Source organism: Argopecten irradians, chromosome 4, assembly GCF_041381155.1.
Source record: "Argopecten irradians isolate NY chromosome 4, Ai_NY, whole genome shotgun sequence".
In the NCBI taxonomy this organism is placed as follows: Eukaryota; Metazoa; Mollusca; class Bivalvia; order Pectinida; family Pectinidae; genus Argopecten; species Argopecten irradians.
Genome location: NC_091137.1, coordinates 36,306,821 through 36,324,946, shown reverse-complemented (window position 1 = coordinate 36,324,946; position 18,126 = coordinate 36,306,821). Strand labels below are relative to the sequence as shown.

General features: G+C 35.2%; 3 protein-coding genes across 5 annotated transcripts in view; 2 read left to right on the top strand and 1 right to left on the bottom strand.

Moving 5' to 3' along the window:
* Positions 1 to 73: 73 nt before the first annotated feature.
* On the top strand, positions 74 to 5,770 carry LOC138321498 (deoxynucleotidyltransferase terminal-interacting protein 2-like). Its single transcript, XM_069265228.1, has 6 exons — positions 74 to 291; positions 1,030 to 1,168; positions 1,657 to 1,752; positions 2,850 to 3,014; positions 3,540 to 3,649; positions 5,089 to 5,770. The coding sequence occupies exons 1-6, from the start codon at positions 134 to 136 to the stop codon at positions 5,183 to 5,185; spliced, it is 765 nt and encodes a 254-aa protein (XP_069121329.1). The 5' UTR covers positions 74 to 133; the 3' UTR covers positions 5,186 to 5,770.
* Positions 5,771 to 6,592: 822 nt separating this feature from the next.
* Positions 6,593 to 15,250, bottom strand: LOC138321494 (transcription intermediary factor 1-alpha-like). Of its 3 annotated transcripts, none has more exons than XM_069265223.1 (2): positions 15,133 to 15,250; positions 6,593 to 8,574 (listed from the first exon to the last, which is right to left on the bottom strand). In XM_069265223.1, the coding sequence occupies exons 1-2, from the start codon at positions 15,141 to 15,143 to the stop codon at positions 6,621 to 6,623; spliced, it is 1,965 nt and encodes a 654-aa protein (XP_069121324.1). In that variant the 5' UTR covers positions 15,144 to 15,250; the 3' UTR covers positions 6,593 to 6,620. The 3 variants fall into 3 exon arrangements, with proteins under 3 accessions (XP_069121324.1, XP_069121323.1, XP_069121325.1); XM_069265222.1 differs by lacking the exon at positions 15,133 to 15,250 and adding an exon at positions 9,995 to 10,131; XM_069265224.1 differs by lacking the exon at positions 15,133 to 15,250 and adding an exon at positions 9,701 to 9,831.
* The window catches only part of LOC138321495 (E3 ubiquitin-protein ligase Midline-1-like), a 28,042-nt gene continuing 19,831 nt past the window's right edge, over positions 9,916 to 18,126 (top strand). The window contains exon 1 of the mRNA XM_069265225.1: positions 9,916 to 11,148. Coding sequence (XP_069121326.1) covers positions 9,916 to 11,148 — 1,233 coding nt within the window. The remainder of the gene's footprint in view (positions 11,149 to 18,126) is intronic.

Sequence of the window (18,126 nt, the reverse complement as noted above, 5' to 3'; positions counted from 1 at the left end):
GACAAATAGTTAAAACAAACTATTGATTTTAAAGAACTATATTTCATTTTAAGGAAGTAAATGCGCGGCGCTCTTCGGTCCAAAATTGACACACAAGAGAAACACGTGTGTGTTGTTTAATTTGTTATTAAAAATGGAGTCTTCAGGTGAATCTTCGTCATCTGATAGTGAAATGGAAGATCTGGTATTAAAAGCACTGGATAAAATCAAAAGTATAAAGACAAAACCTGTGAGTTCCCCAGAGAAATCTAGCCATACTGACAGTAGAAAGCAGACAGAGAAACACGATCGGTAAATATTGGATGGTTTGTTTTTAAATTTTTACGTGTAAAATGTGGTTAGGCCTATGTATTTACATTACAGATAGACTGACTACTAATTTAATCTCTAAACTATTTGAATGATGCATTTTGTCTTCCAGCTTTTGTTTTTCGTTTTTCTAATTTGTTAATTTCAAACTAGGGAAGATAATCTTGTAATAAACTCGGCAAAAATTCTAATCAAGTTTTTTTTTTCATTTGTATGTAACACTATGTAGCACTTAAAGGAGAGGAAAAAATGTAGCAGTCAGACCAGGATTCATACTTGAGACCGACGAACTCTAGCCAAATGCTCTACCGAATGATCGACCCAGTCCAATCTGCTACACTCCTTCCTCCTTTTTTTCAAATTCTTTGCCCTCGAAATGTACAAGACCCATATACTACAACCATGGGTATTTAAGTATGACACGAATTTTGTAATAGGTAACAGGAGAGCAGAAAATGTAGTGGTCAGACCAGGATTCGAACCCGGGACCACCAAACACCAGCCGAATATTAAAAAGAGACAACAAAATTATTATGTTTAACTTCCTTGTATGTATTGTAATAATTACATATACTAATTAATTATAAGTAATAAAACGTGTTTAAATCTTCCAGCATATGTGTGGAGTCACATGAGAACTGTACATGTGATGAACATAAACACAATTTAGTTTTGAATGAAAACATTTTATGTCCTTAAACTGTTTCTTTTTCATTTCAGAGTAACATTATCATCAAAAATCCATAGTAATGTGAATTTAGATGATACATATTTAAAGAACCCAACACGTTCTACAGTAAAGAAGACAAAGAAATCAACCATTCAGAATTTAATTCAAGGATCAGACAAGGATAGTGAAGTATGTAGCAAAGAAGTAATTCTAACCATATGGACAGAACTTTCATGGCAGTCTGTCCCTTTAACAAATGTAAAGCATTTGTAGCAAATGTGGTCGCATAATGTAGAGTTAACAATTAGAAAATACAATAAGATAAAGGAAACAAATTAATGTGTTTTCAATATTACATTGCATTACATCAGATTAAATATATCTTTCATAGTGTTTTATGAATTACTTAAATGAGATGCTACATGTTCGGAAAAATACATGTTGGCACAAGGTACAAAAATGAAATACATTAATAATAATACAGTTATATATTGCTCCAACAACGTTAGAGGTATAGCACAACGAGACACTCAACAATATAATAGGCTGACCTGTGACCTCTCTTGTTATAAGAGTAAGTTATATACATTGTGTATATGCATTATAGTTAAATGTTTTAAATGATGTGATGAAGCTGAAACACAATGACAACAGGACTATTATATGTATTCTTTTAGATAATGAAAAAAAGTGTTCTACAGCCAGATATAGAAAAGAAGTATGAATTGCCACCCTATCAGGAAAGTTTACAAAAGCTCAAGAGACAGAGAAAGGTAGGATCTATTCATATATATTCTGTATTTGCATATTACAGAGTTATCTGCCCTTGTGGGTAGGTATTGATTGTGACGTCATGTGTTTGCGAGCATAACATCGTACTTTTCAGAGAAAGCAACGTGAATTGTACTCGTCACAAAGGATACCAACCACCAAGGAAGCTAACCTCTTTGATATGTACAAGGACGGAATAACATAATATTACATCAGACATCTCTAAATTTGGTGGTCCGACTTACATGTCCAGCAAAATTTGACTCTGATCACCTATTTTAAAATCTGGTCCGGACTGACTGTCCGGCAATTGTTGAGTACTGGAAGTTGGTAGAAATGGTGTCTCAGAAGTATTACGCAGGTGCTGAACCTTGCAAATATGTAAACTGCATAAGATGAATTAGATAATCATGAAAACAGCTGCCTGGATACTTATAGAAGGAAGTTATGTTTACTTCAAAAATTCACATTAATGTTCGGTCCAGCAAAATCTTGCTCGGTCCTGCTTACTCAACAGTCCTTACCGGTCCAAATGTCCGGCCATTTTTTTTGCAATGTCTGTTACAAAGTTAATATGTATTTCAAAGATCCAGAAGAATTTTAAAGAATTAAAAAGCCATTATTCTCCAATCTCAATGAAGGGAATTACCACACAATCTATTTTAATTTTTTTATCAGAAAGATAGAACAATAATTTTCTGTTACTCTTTTATAGCTATTATATCAGGTTTTTGACCAGTTATGATATATTTATGCAAAAGATAATTATTTGCTTGATCTATTCAATATTATCAGACGAATCATATATTACTGTATAGCGCTTTAGATTTGTGGGGGTCAATATATCACGGTTTTCTTATTAGTGGAGGTTAATTTTTCTGTCCATTCAGTCCTTTAATTCTTTTAGCTATTGTTTTTAGTTATGTCAATGAGTTTCTGAAAGTTTCACTGGCGTATAGAATTTAGCGAAAATAAACCACTGCGATATTTACATTGCTATAGTACACATATTGTTATGCCAGTATAAACAGATAGATAAGAAGAAGATTGTTTTTCGTTACCCTTTTCAATATCTGATTTATATTTTGTTCTTATACAGAAAGAGAAACAGATGACAAAAGGTAAAGGATGGTTTGACATGAAGGCACCAGAGATGACAGACGAGGCGAAGAATGATTTGACTGTTCTGCAGATGAGGCGAGCTCTCGACCCAAAACGATTTTACAAGAGCAACGATATCAAAGCCCTGCCAAAATTCTTCCAGGTCAGTCACAAATTTGCTTTAGCCAAAACAATATATGTATATTTCAGTTACATTACAAAAGAATAGGCTAGGTTGCATAAGAAGGAATTTTGTTTTTAATTTTCAAAATTTCTTTGAGGAGGGGGGGGTTAGTTACTATATACCTGGTAACTCTTATTACTTCATTACTGAGTAATATATTTTAGGCTTTAGGTTGGCTGGAAGTCTTTCATTACCCATTATTGTGATTTAACTTTATCTTAGTACTAAGCAAGTGTAAAAGTCACAGTTGAAACCATCAATAATAACTACTTAGAACACAACATTGTTTTTGAAATAGTGTGTTAAAAAGTTACGGATACTTGAAACTGCGATGTTCTCTTGGCCTTGAAATTTACAATGTTTTAGTACATTTACATTTTTTGACATCTGTATGTATCTGGTACTAAAATATACACAAAAAGATGTTACAACAATTTATTTATATGTCATGTGAATAAAGATTTAATTTGTTTTATAAATTGTGTTGATTGATGTTTATTGCAGTTTGGAAAAGTGATCGAGAGTCCAGTAGATTTCTACCATTCCAGAATTCCAAAGAAGCAGAGAAAGTCTACTATGGTGGATGAATTATTAGCAGATGCAGAATTTAGAACGTAAGGATTGTTAATAACTTAAATCAGATGTGTAGTAATGCATGTAGACAGGACAAATGACTAAAAAGTAAATTAGATGAAAAATTGATACCATTTTTTGAGGTAATTAGTGCCATTCCCCTTATAAGCGCCCCTCTTTTCTTCTACAGAAGGAGTTGATGTTATATAAACACTCCCTTCCCGTGGATTAAAAACACTGTTTTGCAACTGTGTGATGCTTAAAACATTAGCATTGTATCCCATATATCATGACATCCATGTTGTGTATAAACTTGTCTTTCAAAAGCGATTGTGAATCACCTATAATAATGCATATCAAAGAGAGGAAGACATATGATATGCTTTATTTGGTTTCCTAATAATCGAGACCCCCATCCATGTTACAATTTTTGAAGTGCCTCAGGGCGTTAGTTGTGCCAAATACAGTAGATTTTACAAAATCTTGGAAGAAGATCATAATCTTAAAACAGACATTGTTTTTGTCTTATTGCTTTTCTACAGTTATTTAGTACATTATTTGAATACTGAGGTTTTGTTTTGCTTTTCTACAGTTATTTATATTAGTACATTATTTAAATACTGAGGTTTTGTTTTGCTTTTCTACAGTTATTTATATTAGTACATTATTTAAATACTGAGGTTTTGTTTTGCTTTTCTACAGTTATTTATATTAGTACATTATTTAAATACTGAGGTTTTGTTTTGCTTTTCTACAGTTATTTAGTACATTATTTAAATACTGAGGTTTTGTTTTTTTTACAGTTATTTATATTAGTACATTATTTAAATACTGAGGTTTTGTTTTGCTTTTCTACAGTTATTTATATTAGTACATTATTTAAATACTGAGGTTTTGTTTTGCTTTTCTACAGTTATTTATATTAGTACATTATTTAAATACTGAGATTTTGTTTTGCTTTTCTACAGTTATTTAGTACATTATTTAAATACTGAGGTTTTGTTTTGCTTTTCTACAGTTATTTAGTACATTATTTAAATACTGAGGTTTTGTTTTGCTTTTCTACAGTTATTTAGTACATTATTTTTTATACTGAGGTTTTGTTTTGCTTTTCTACAGTTATTTAGTACATTATTTAAATACTGAGGTTTTGTTTTGCTTTTCTACAGTTATTTAGTACATTATTTAAATACTGAGGTTTTGTTTTGCTTTTTCTACAGTTATTTAGTACATTATTTAAATACTGAGGTTTTGTTTTGCTTTTCTACAGTTATTTAGTACATTATTTAAATACTGAGGTTTTGTTTTGCTTTTCTACAGTTATTTAGTACATTATTTAAATACTGAGGTTTTGTTTTGCTTTTCTACAGTTATTTAGTACATTATTTAAATACTGAGGTTTTGTTTTGCTTTTCTACGTTATTTAGTACATTATTTAAATACTGAGGTTTTGTTTTGTTATTTGCTTTTTGCTGGACAGGTTTAACAAGAGGAAGTATGTTGAAATTCAGGAAGCCAAGAGGAAAGGAGCTGGACCATACAAACACATGAAAAGGCTTAAAAACAGAAAACGATGATAAGATGAAACTTACTTTTCTGTTATATGTATATACCATATTTATCTACAAGAAAAGCCCCTTTTCTAAAATTACCGTATCTGACCCAATAATTTCCCCCTTTAGTCAAAGGCTTCATCTTCACCTACATGGTACTTTGAATTTAGACATTTTATTGTAATGCAGACTACATGATTTGAATACCATATATATTGGTATTGCAACTCGATTTGAGACTAACTTTGCACCATAATTTTGTGAAAGGTCCATATCTTAATTGGTTCCATTAAATAAATGCCCCCTCAATTTTATTGGGTCAGATACAGTGATTGCTCTTTCTTATATTTTACGATATCTTCAACCTTTAAAACACCAATACATAGACTATAATGGTTTGGAGTTATTCATGAGGCAAAAAGTTAATGCTCTTCCCAAAATTTCGTTTGAGTATCCCTACTTCATTTTAGGAGAGAGCTAAGGGGACATTTGTGAGAATGATTGTTATAATTTGTTGAAAATTTGCAGAATAAAAAATTTATTAAAATTTCTGTAAAATTTCAATCCTCTTGAAATTTAATGTCATTAAATTATGTAGTTGGAAGTGATTGTTGTGTAGCTTCACTAAATTCTTCATTTATGTTATATGGAGGTTGTTCAAATTAAGTACATTATTAATTAATCTTACTCAAGTCAAATTTTAAGCGATATAGGTAACCCAAAAAAATGTTTGCTCGCACTGTAGAACAAGCCAGATACGTACGTAGTATTGATGGTGATGTGAAATCTTTGAATACAAATATTTTGATACAATTAAGACTAAGTCAGAGTCACTTTCTATTTGCAGTAAGATTTATTTTCATGGGTCATAAAACCATTGCAAGTACAGTATGGGAGCCAGAATGGATTAACTAATTCATTACTCACATACAGAAATTCAAAAACTACTAAAATGGAATTGGTCTCCTGCTTAGATAATAGAAGTAAATACATGTATATGCCAGGAAGTGTTAACGCCGGTTTATATAAATTTACATGTATATTGGATCATCATTTGCGTTTGAAGATAGATGGTTCACCTGTTTAGTCTTTCATACTTGAAATAGTTTTTGACCCGTCAAAAAAGAAAGAAAATATAACGACATCCGATTCGACCATATAGAAAAGTAATTATTTAGTATCAATGCCGACTGTAGATTTTAAAAACAGACTTAGTTCGACATTATTTCGTAAACCAACGGCTGTTATCAAACTGTACTATATTACGGAAACAGTCATGGATGGGTGATTTTAATTTAATGTGGTCTTCGATAATTTCATACCGTTTACATATGTGCCTGACCAATACCTAAGGAAACAATATTTGTCTGAAATCTGAATCGGCACAAGAAATACCTCACAAGCAAATCCAGAAATTCTATCGCTATTGTCTGTTGTCTGGACAACTAGCATTGAAATCTCATTTGAATGTAAATAAACGAACATCAACATCATTTGTAACAATAAAATCAAAGCTGTCTCTCTTGAACGCCACGTCATGAGGATGGTACAGTCCATTACTCAGAGATAACACAATGTCCTCGTACTTCCCATCAGTGGTAAGTTTCACTATATTCTTGCTGAGAGTTCCTACCACATACACGTTTCCTAAAGGATCCAGTGAAATACCACATGGGTACTTCAGGGTAGAGTAGTCGGTAAATGTAAACAGGCGCAGACCTGTTGCAAGGTTAACACACACAACTCGATGATTGTTCGAGTTGGTGACGAAAGCCCGAAAACTCTTGTCGACGATCACTTGGCGGTATCCGTTGTCGTGTAGAAGTATTTTATCTGTTTCTGTACCCAATTCAGCGTCGACGATCACGAGCATGTTATCACACACTACAACAGCCGTGCTGTCAATGTGATCTGGAACTGCAGATATTCCATAACATGTGTTTTGAAGGTTGTAACTTAGTTTGCATCTTCCGATCTGGTCACGCGGTTTCAAGTTGAACACAGAAACAGTGTTCACTTCCGGAAAGGTGGCGATGATGCTTGATCCGATGACGGCTACTGCAAATGGTCTATGTGGTACATCTATAGCTGACGTCTGCAATCCCTTGGAGTCGTATGAATAGATCTTTTTGTCTTCAAAACCGGCAATGATAATACAGTTTTCCGAATAGAAGCAAGCTATATTCTGTACCGGTTTGGTCGTCTGGCTGTCGATAAACCATTTGTTCACATCGTGTAATGTTCGTGACGTCGAATGTGGAACCTCCCTGTCCTCTATAGTTACGTCACCTAGGCTGACAACACTTAGGCATTTACACAATAACTCCTGCACATCTGGTGGTTCCGAATGTTTCAAAGTTTTGTCACACATCTGTTCTGAAATGTTCATTATTTTAGTCACATTCTTGTGCTTCGCTATAGTTCTTTTCAAACAGAGGAATCCTTGTTCTTCTGAAATTGATGTGCATTCGAAACGATTTAATGCGTTTCTTAAGAACCTCTGCTCTTTCATAGCATCCTCTCTGGCCAGAGCCAATTCTGCCACTGCATTTGCGTGAGTTTTATCCAACTTGGTATTATAATCTCGAAGAAGGTCCCGCATTCGATGACATATTCTATCAACAAATCCTTCAGCTGTATCTTTTAAATGTAACCGCTCTTGCGTAAGCTCCTTGGTTATTTGGCTGACTTTGAATTCCACGTCATGAGTTTCATTGAAATATCTCTTAAGTCTGTTTGTTTCTTTTGTCAGTTCTTGTTTAGACTTTGAATTCGTTGCTGCTTCCTGTAGATTAATCACGTTTTTACAACGGCGATGATCTACCATGGAACAAAGTGCACAACATGGTTTATCGTGATCAGCACAAAACAACCGGATGTCCTCTTCTGGATGTTTACTACATGGTTCATTCGGGGTGTTTCGCGAGTGATCATATAAGGCTTGATTCACAGGAACAATTTCGTGGTTTTTGGAAATCTTCATTGCTGTATGTACGGCTTCGCAGGAATCGCAATATCCTTCGCTACAATGCCTACACCAATAATTGGCTTTCGAAATAACAGAACTCACCTTACATATATTACAACTTTTAGTTCCATTTCGTATCTCTTCGCGGTCAATGCACGATTGCATCAAATGATCATCGGGATAAAGACTAGCCCATTGTGACACATTGTTGATTGTCCAGCCAACTGGAGGATCTGTATCTATATCACAAGAGGGACATTTGAAGGGCAATTTGCTGGCTGGTTCTTTCACTTCTGAGACAATCCAATTATGCAGGCAGATTTCACAGAAGGTGTGAAGGCATGAAAGGTATTTTGGTCTGTTGCAAGTTTTTCTGCACAAATCGCACGTTGAGATGCTGGACTTGTGAAGCTCCATTTGTATGATGGCTACCTTGAAAACATATCTGAAACGATTAAATTGAAATGTTACGATTCTGAAATTAAGTTTTTGTGTTACGATTCTGAAATTAAGTTTTTGTGTTAAGAATTTTTTTTTTTTGTGTTTTTTTTTTTATTTCAGATGATTGCAAGTTTTGTCAATCATTGGGAGAATGGTTAAGGCAAAAATAAAAAATAAAAAAATTAAACACTTCAAAACCATGATAAACAAGAGACATGCATCGCATTAGAAAATGAGTTGTTCTCAGTTAAAACTTCTTGTGTAGCATTGGACTGTCCATGGCTATAAATCTCTTTATGATACACATGTTTGTGCTTACTGCAAAAGTGATAAGATACTTGGTAAGAAAGGTATATTGTGTCATCAAAATGGTTAAATGACATTTCATGCTATAAAATGACCTTAAAGACCGAACCCAGAAGTAGAAAAACAATACTTGCAGGAAAAATTCATAAATCATAGGATATGTGAGAAAAATGCTTTTTTTTCTTATACCTATGGGTTGGGTGTAATACTAGTTTTTCTCATTCAGTATTCTCATGTTGGCTGAGGCTATATTACATGGCTATCCATGCAATACAATTCGTGACGTCATTGCGATAAAAAGATTAGTTTTTTCTCGATAAAACTTGAGTTCTAAGCAATAAATGTAAATTCTTTGAAAATCTTTTTGAATTTTTTTTTGCAATAAGCATTGTTATATCAAGATGAACGGTGATACAGGCCCATGGACCTTTTTTATTGTACTAAATGTTTTCTACTAAAAATAGTTTGTCCTATTTTATGAACTTTACTTATAACATTTGAACTTCCTGCTCTGAATTCATTTAACGTATAGACGTATAACGTTTATATTAACTTACGTAAATAGTATCAAATAGAGTTGTCTTCCCAGTATGTCATTAAACCATACATTACTGATATATCTTACCTGTTACTGTTCTTTTTCTCAGAATACCATTTTTTATATCGATCAATACTAGTATATTGATTTAAGAGTTTTGTCTTAGGTATATGTGCGAGGATAGTCTCAAAACGCAAAAGCGAAGTTAATCGTTGATATGTAAAGAAATACTTATTTGAATGCCTTATATGCAGCTGGCATATTACAGCATGATATTTATACATACCACATCTTAGGTGTATGTTGTGCGATAGTGATAAATAACAGCGACGAAACTTCGGCTTTGTAAACGGTCATGTATGGCCATGTAACGGTAGTTTACTCTCACAAAATTTTAAACATTGGTAAACAATCACGTGACTTAATTCTTTAACGTAACATTAGTCATTTTGGGTGTCTACGGTTGTTCATGCATATGTAGAGGGAAGTAATATCAGAATCATGGCGACAGTCAGTGACCCAGAGGACTTAACAGTGTGTTCAATTTGTCTTCAGACATTTACAAAACCGAAATATTTACCTTGTCTCCATACATTTTGTGAACTTTGTCTACAAGGATGGATAGAATCGCAAGTGAAATCGGAGTGGTGCCTTTATCCACAAAAAATGGTATTCATGTGTCCAGTTTGTCGTGCTGAGACACACCTACCGAACAATGCAACCGTAAATAACAAAGCGGAATGGGCAAGTATATTTCCGAACAATTACATAATTATTACGTTGATAGACAAATCTATGATAGAGAAAGAGAAGAAAGCATGTGATGTTTGTAATGAAATGGATAAAGACATGCCAGCTACGCAATGGTGCGTGCAGTGTTCGGAGGCCTATTGTGGCGAGTGTTCAACAGTACACAGGGCGATGAAGGCCTCTAGGAAACATAGACTAGTCAGTTTATGTGATGTTCTCCGTGACTTGAAAATCCTTTCGTCGGATGAAATGTGTAACGTACACTCGGAGGAGGTGATCAAGCTATTCTGCGTAGATCACGACCAACCATGCTGTTCACTTTGTGGAGCTACATCACACAGGAAGTGTGACAATGTTCTGGAACTTTCCGAAGCAGCAAAGGATGTTAAAAACAAACAGGAATTTTCTGATTTGTTGTGGAACCTAGATAAAAGCGAAAAAGAAATAGAAAAAACCTCAAATATGCTTCAGGAGAACTTGGCGAATTTAGACAGGGAAAAGGAGGACATCGAGAGGTCTGCGAATGAACTGGCCGATTCTATTATTGCTAATACGAATGTTTTGCGCAGAGGTTTCATGGAAGAGCTTTCTGGCGTGCATGCGCGTGCAGTGAGCGAACTGAATACCGCAGCTGAAAAATGCACTTTACAAAAAGAGACGATTAAGAATTCGAGACAAATCCTTGAAAAATCTCGAGATCACAGTGCAGACACCGAATTATTTCTTCAAGTAAAGAGAACAGAGGAAAAATTTAAAGACAGTGAGGCATTCATCGAAACTGAAATGTCTAAAATAACACTGCAACATATCACATGTTCTTTTTCGCCAGATATTGAAAAATTAAATAGTGTCTCTTCTTTCGGCAATGTCAGCGCTTTAAACAAATCTGGGCCATCTCATGAAGTTGATCCTAACTCTGGCCAATCTTATTCTGGTCCTATCTCTGGATTATATCATACTGGTGCTCTCCCTAGTCCATATGGCCTTATCTCCGGGCCATCTAACTCTGGTCCTTTTAATATGCCAACTAACACTGGTCCTTTTAATATGCCAACTAACACTGGTCCTATATCTGGGCCATCTAACACTGGTCCTATCCATGTTTCATCTAACACTGGTCCTATCTATAGGCCAGCTAACACTGGTCCTATCCCTGTGTCATCTAACACTGGTCCTATCCCTGTGTCATCTAACACTGGTCCTATTCCTGTGTCATCTAACACTGGTCCTATCCCTGTGTCATCTAACACTGGTCCTATCCCTGTGTCATCTAACACTGGTCCTATCTATGGGCCATCTAACACTGGTCCTATCTATAGGCCAGCTAACACTGGTCCTATCCCTGTGTCATCTAACACTGCTCCTATCCCTGTGTCATCTAACACTGGTCCTATCCCTGTTTCATCTAACACTGGTCCTATCTATAGGCAAGCTAACACTGGTCCTATCCCTGTGTCATCTAACACTGGTCCTATCCCTGTGTCATCTAACACTGGTCCTATCTATGGGCCATCTAACACTGATCCTAACTATGGGCCATTTAACACTGGTCCTATCTATAGGCCATCTTACACTGGTCCTATCTTTAGGCCATCTTACACTGGTACTACCTATGGGCCATCTGACACTGGTACTATCTATGGGCCATCTAACACTGGTCCTATCTTTAGGCCATCTTACACTGGTACTATTTATGGGCCATATAACACTGGTCATATCTATGAGCCACCACTAAAACTGGAGCCACCTAAAACTTTTATTTTTAATCCATATATGTCCATGTCTGACCAATATCCTTATGGTATATGTCCATGTCTGTGTCATCTTATTCCAGAGTAAACGATGATTCCTCGAGTGAATCAGATGACTAAATACTTGTAAATTAGATATTTGTTCTGCGATATTCTGCTATTGCATTTACAGTATTAGATTTTCATGACAAATTCCTATTTCCGAGTTTGTATTCGATTTTTCAACATATTAATCCTCAGCATCATAGGTTTCAACTTGCTGCCGAAAAATGAAATACAAATTGTTCATTGTTCTCAAAGTGCTCTTGTGTATATATATATATATGTATTCCGAATGATTTGCTCAATGAATTGTGAGTGTTGATTGCAGTTCTTAATTAGATAAAATAACTTAGTTAAATTGGTCTTGAAATGATTTGATTTAATTTATTTTCTTAATCTAATCAGATATTGTTATAACCTAGATGGCATTATCGTTTGTACATTTTTGTATTTGTGGAAACAAATTGTATAATTCGTTGTTAACAGATGGTTAAACAAACATGCTACGACAACCTTGTATAATTAATAGTGTTTAAAATGGTTATATATATTAACGATATTTCGTTAGTATGGATATATCAGCTTATACTGATGTGATTTAGGAAAGTGGGATCGTGTGACGACAAGGCTTATAATGATGGTCTGTCTGTACTGTAATGTACTCAGTATCACAGTGTGTTTACAACGTTAGGGGTGTTAGATTAAATGATAATTATTATAAATTGTATTTGATTGAAAATATGATATTTTTGAACAATGAAAACATAGATACAATCTAGTTAAAATTAAATCTTGATCTCCACGCCAGCTCTCCATTACATCATTTAAATACATTTCAAAATATTTTTTACTCTACTTTAAAGGTATACTTATATAAACATGTATAACCTTTTCAGTATCCGTCACCAACCGCTATTTTCAAGCTTAATGCCAAACCAGCATTGGTAAACCCGCAATGAATAAGCAATGGACCTAACTCTGAAATATGCAAAAAAGGAATATCTTTGGCCTTGTCGAAAATGTTAAACTTGAACTATGGGGACAATGAATTACGTAATACTATATCAGTAGAAGCTTGGTATTTTATTGTCTGGCCAAGACACTATTCAGAAATTCACAATAAAATGTTGAGCCTCTGGATACTTGTAATTGTTCTGCGTATGGACAATGACTGTGTTGAAGTTTTAAGATTGTTTGACCATTCATTTTATAATATCAATTTTTCATCAATAAACACAATATTACGGCCAGCAATTTGAATTGTGTTGTAATTTTAGTGTTCCCGCCACGTCTAAATTCTATAATAATAAGTACAAACACTAAAGGATGTGTAATTATAGTCTGTATTATACAAGTGTCTTAGTTAATTTATTATTTTCATCTGTAGTTCACCTATACGAACAAGCAGTAATGGGAGGAGTTCGATCATCTTAATTTATAAATATAGTCAGCATATAGGCCTAACCTGGACACAACTTACCAACGGAAATCTATCAACGTTATAACAACAGACTAATTGCTAGATTGTGTTTTTAAAATGGCTCCATTTACTTCTAAATGTAGTCAATATGGATTGTGACTGCAGAAAATTTTACGATTTTACGATTTTATGATAAAATACTGATATAATACCATTTTTACCAATAAACTTCGAGTTGTTACATTTCAAAGGGATGAAAATCGTGGTTTAATCGGCGGAGGGGGATAAGTCCTACAGGTAGCTACAATGTATACGTGTTTACGGGGGGAGATACATGTACCAGGTATATTTTACATTTAGATCATATTCATATATGAAATTGTCTTAGGATTCGTCGATAACCACAGAAGTCGTGCAAGTACAATACATTTCTGTAATGATGATATGTTTATCATTATTATATTTTCCACTGGAAATAGATTTTTCGATGAATTAGAAGCTTTGACATATACCTAGAATAGAAAACTTTTAGTTAACCTTCCCCAATATAGACAGAACTTTTCATGGATGGAAAGGATATTATAAATTATGAATTATAAATCACCCCACCTCCACTTCCCCTGGGACCGGAGTGACGGAATCATCCGATAGAGGAAATCGGAAGTCCTTTAAATCGCTATTAGCAATAAAATAGTTGATGGATTCACACATAATTCTATCAGATATATCCTTTTTTGGGAAAGGAATCAGATCTTGCATAAATGATGACTCTGAACTCCCGCCCTAGAGGCCACAGTGCCAGGGCAAAATGGGGGAAATGGTTTCTTTGTTTGATTTTTATGGCCCATGGATTTTAACAAAAGGTCATAACCATCTTAGGAAGAATGTGAATGCATTTTGCATAAAAACTACTCTGATCCTAATGAGGCAGGAGGGGTTGGGCCCATTATTGGAAATATAAATGATCTATTTGAATGTTTTGAAAGTTTATCCTTGAAAAAAAGGGCCAATTTTCTCTCAAAGTTTGTTTGGTCTAAATTATTTTGCATCAATTACCATGATGAATTACGTCCTTTTTACGAGAAAAAATAAATAAAAATAAATTCTTTGAACATATCTTTCCTCTTTTGGTAAAATAATTGCAATATCTAGGCGAGCGATACAGGTCCACTGAACTTTTTGTACATGAGTTATAGTAGGTAAATGCTTTCTACTAAAAATAGTCTGTCCTAAGATATGAAACTTTCATATGAAATTCATTACTGATATATCTCACTTGCCTCTATATACATATTACACCTTTAGTATATCTTTTGCTTTAGAGTTAAATAACAAAGATGAAAGTTCGGCTTTGTAACGGCCAAATATTTTAACTTCCTTTTTTAAATATAACACCATCAAGGTTATTGAGAGGTATTTACATAAGTTGTAAACTTGTTTATGATTAAATGTCCCATTAAACCAGGACTTCATATACCGTATACATGCTAAATATTTGAATAAAAGTGTTTTGTTTTGTTATTTATCTATTTTATGATTATTTTAGAGAATTAACTCTCATAGGATTTTAAACATTGTTAAAGAATCACGTGACATAATTCTTTAAAGTAAACATTGGTCATATTTGGGTGGTAACAGTTGTTCATGCATAAGAAGGAGGAAGAAATATCAGAATCATGGCGACAGTCAGTGACCCAGAGGACTTAACAGTGTGTTCAATTTGTCTTCAGACATTTACCAAAACGAAATATTTACCTTGTCTTCATACATTTTGTGAACTTTGTCTACAAGGATGGATAGAATCGCAAGTGAAATCAGAGCGGCGTCATTATCAACAAAAAATGGTATTTATGTGTCCAGTTTGTCGTGCTGAGACACACCTACCTAACAATGCAACCGTAAATAACCAAACTGAATGGGCAGGTGTATTTTCGAACAATCACATAATTGTTACGTTGATAGACAAATCTATGATAGAGAAAGAGAAGAAAGGATGTGATGCTTGTAATGAAATGGATAAAGACATGCAAGCTACGCAATGGTGCGTGCGGTGTTCGGAGGCCTATTGTGACGAGTGTTCAAAAGTACACAGGGCGATGAAGGCCTCTCGAAAACATTGACTAGTCAGTTTATGTGATGTTCTCCGTGACTTGAAGATCCTTTCGTCGCATGAAATGTGTAACGCACACTCCGAGGAGGTGACCAAGCTATACTGCGTAGATCACGACCAACCATGCTGTTCACTATGTGGAGCGACATCCCATCCCAGTGGGCACACAACATCCGGATGACGTTTTTAGGTCATCTGACCGAAGGTCAGGGTGACCTATTGTCATCGTGTTTTGTCCGTCGTCGTGCGCCGTGCGCCGTGCGCCGTCCGCCGTGCGTCGTGCGTAAGACTATTTATACAAAAGCCTACTCCTCCTTCATCCTTTGATGGATTTCATCCATAATTTGTTTGAAACATCATTGGGGAAGGACAATCATATTTTCTTATTTTACGCTTTAAAATCCTACTCCTCCTTCATCCTTGGGATGATTTCATCCATATTTGGTGTGAAACATCATTGGGGAATGACAATCATATTTTATATAAAAGAGCATGGTTCGACCCCTAGGGTCAGAGGGGCGGGGCCCCGAAAGGGCAAATTTTCTTAATTTTAGCTTTAAAATCCTACTACTCCTTCATCCTTGGATGAATTTCATCCATATTTAGTGTGAAACATCATTGGGGAAGGCCAATCATATTTCATATATATGAGATAGGTCCGACCCCTTAGGGCTGAGGGGTGGGGCACAAAAGGGCAAGTTTTTTAATTTTAGCTTTAAAATCCTACTCCTCCTTCATCCTTGGATGGATTTCATCCATATTTAGTGTGAAACATCATTGGGGAAGGCCAATCATATTTTATATATATGAGATAGGTCCGACCCCTAGGGGCTGAGGGGTGGGGCCCCAAAAGGGCAAATTTTCTTAATTTAAGCTTAAAAATCCTATTCCTCCTTCATCCTTGGATTGATTTCATCCATATTTGGTGTGAAACATCATTCGGAAAGGACAATCATATTTTATATAAATGAGCCTGGTCCGACCCCTAGGGGCTGAGGGGTGGGCCCCAAAAGGACAAATTTTCTTAATTTTAGCTTTAAAATCCTACTTCTCCTTCATCCTCGGATGGATTTCATATATATTTGGTGTTAAACATCATTGGGGAAGGACAATCATATCTTATATAAATGAGCCTTGTCTGATTCCTAGGGGCTGAGGGGTGGGGCCCCAAATGGGGAAATTTTCTTAAATTTAGCTTTAAAATCCTACTCCTCCTTCATCCTTGGATGGATTTCATCCATATTTAGTGTGAAACATCATTGGGGAAGGCCAATCATATTTTATATATATGAGATAGGTCCGACCCCTAGGGGCTGAGGGGTGGGGCCCCAAAAGGGCAAATTTTCTTAATTTAAGCTTTAAAATCCTACTCCTCCTTCATCCTTGGATTGATTTCATCCATATTTGGTGTGAAACATCATTCGGGAAGGACAATCATATTTTATATAAATGAGCCTGGTCTGACTCCTAGGGGCTGAGGGGTGGGGCCCCAAATGGGGAAATTTTCTTAAATTTAGCTTTAAAATCCTACTCCTCCTTCATCCTTGGATGGATTTCATCCATATTTAGTGTGAAACATCATTGGGGAAGGACAATCATATTTTATATATATGAGATAGGTCCGACCCCTAGGGGCTGAGGGGTTGGGGCCCCAAAAGGGCAAATTTTCTTAAATTTAGCTTTAAAATCCTACTCCTCCTTCATCCTTGGATGGATTTCATCCATATTTGGTGTGAAACATTATTGGGGAAGGACAATCATATGTTATATAAATGAGTCTGGTCCGACCCCTAGGAGCTGAGGGGTGGGGCCCAAAAGGGCAAATTTTCTTAATTTTAGCTGGCCAACTTCCTGTTTTCAGGTTTCGGTCTCCGATCTCAATGAAAATTGGTCTATAGGGGTTTTAAATGATGCGGAACAACATTCAAACATTTTTGTAAATATTTTGGTATTCCAAGATGGCTGCTGGCCCACTTCCTGTTTTAAGGTTTCAGTCTCTGATCTCAATGAAAATTGGTCTATAGGGGTTTTAATTGATGCCGAACAACATGCAAACATTTTCGTAAATATTTTGGTATTCCAAGATGGCTGCTGGCCCACTTCCTGTGTTCGGGTTCAGTCTCCGATCTCAATGAAAATTGGTCTATAGGGGTTTTAATTGGTGCTGAATAACATGCAAACATTTTCGATAATATTTTGGTATTCGAAGATGGCCGCTGGCCCACTTCCTGTGTTCGGGTTCAATCTCCGATATCTCAATGAAAATTGGTCTATATGGGTTTTAATTGATTCAGAAGGGGGAACTTTAAGTGAGGACAATAATATTTTATAAAGGACCGAGCTAAGACCCATGGGGATAGTACGGCGGAGGTAAAAAAAAAAAATGGGAGCTTTGCTGAAATTTGGCTTTAAAATCTGACTCCATATATTAATCCTTGAATGGGTTACAACCATATATGGATGAAGGGCTACCAAGTTTGTTCAACAAATGACATTTACCTATTTCAGAAACTTACACATTCAACTAAGGAGTTCCTTGTATTGTTTATATTAATTGTTAACCACTACTTTATACTGTGACTTTGTTGTTTTGTGCCATGAGTCAGATGACCGTTAAGGCCCATGGGCCTCTTGTTATT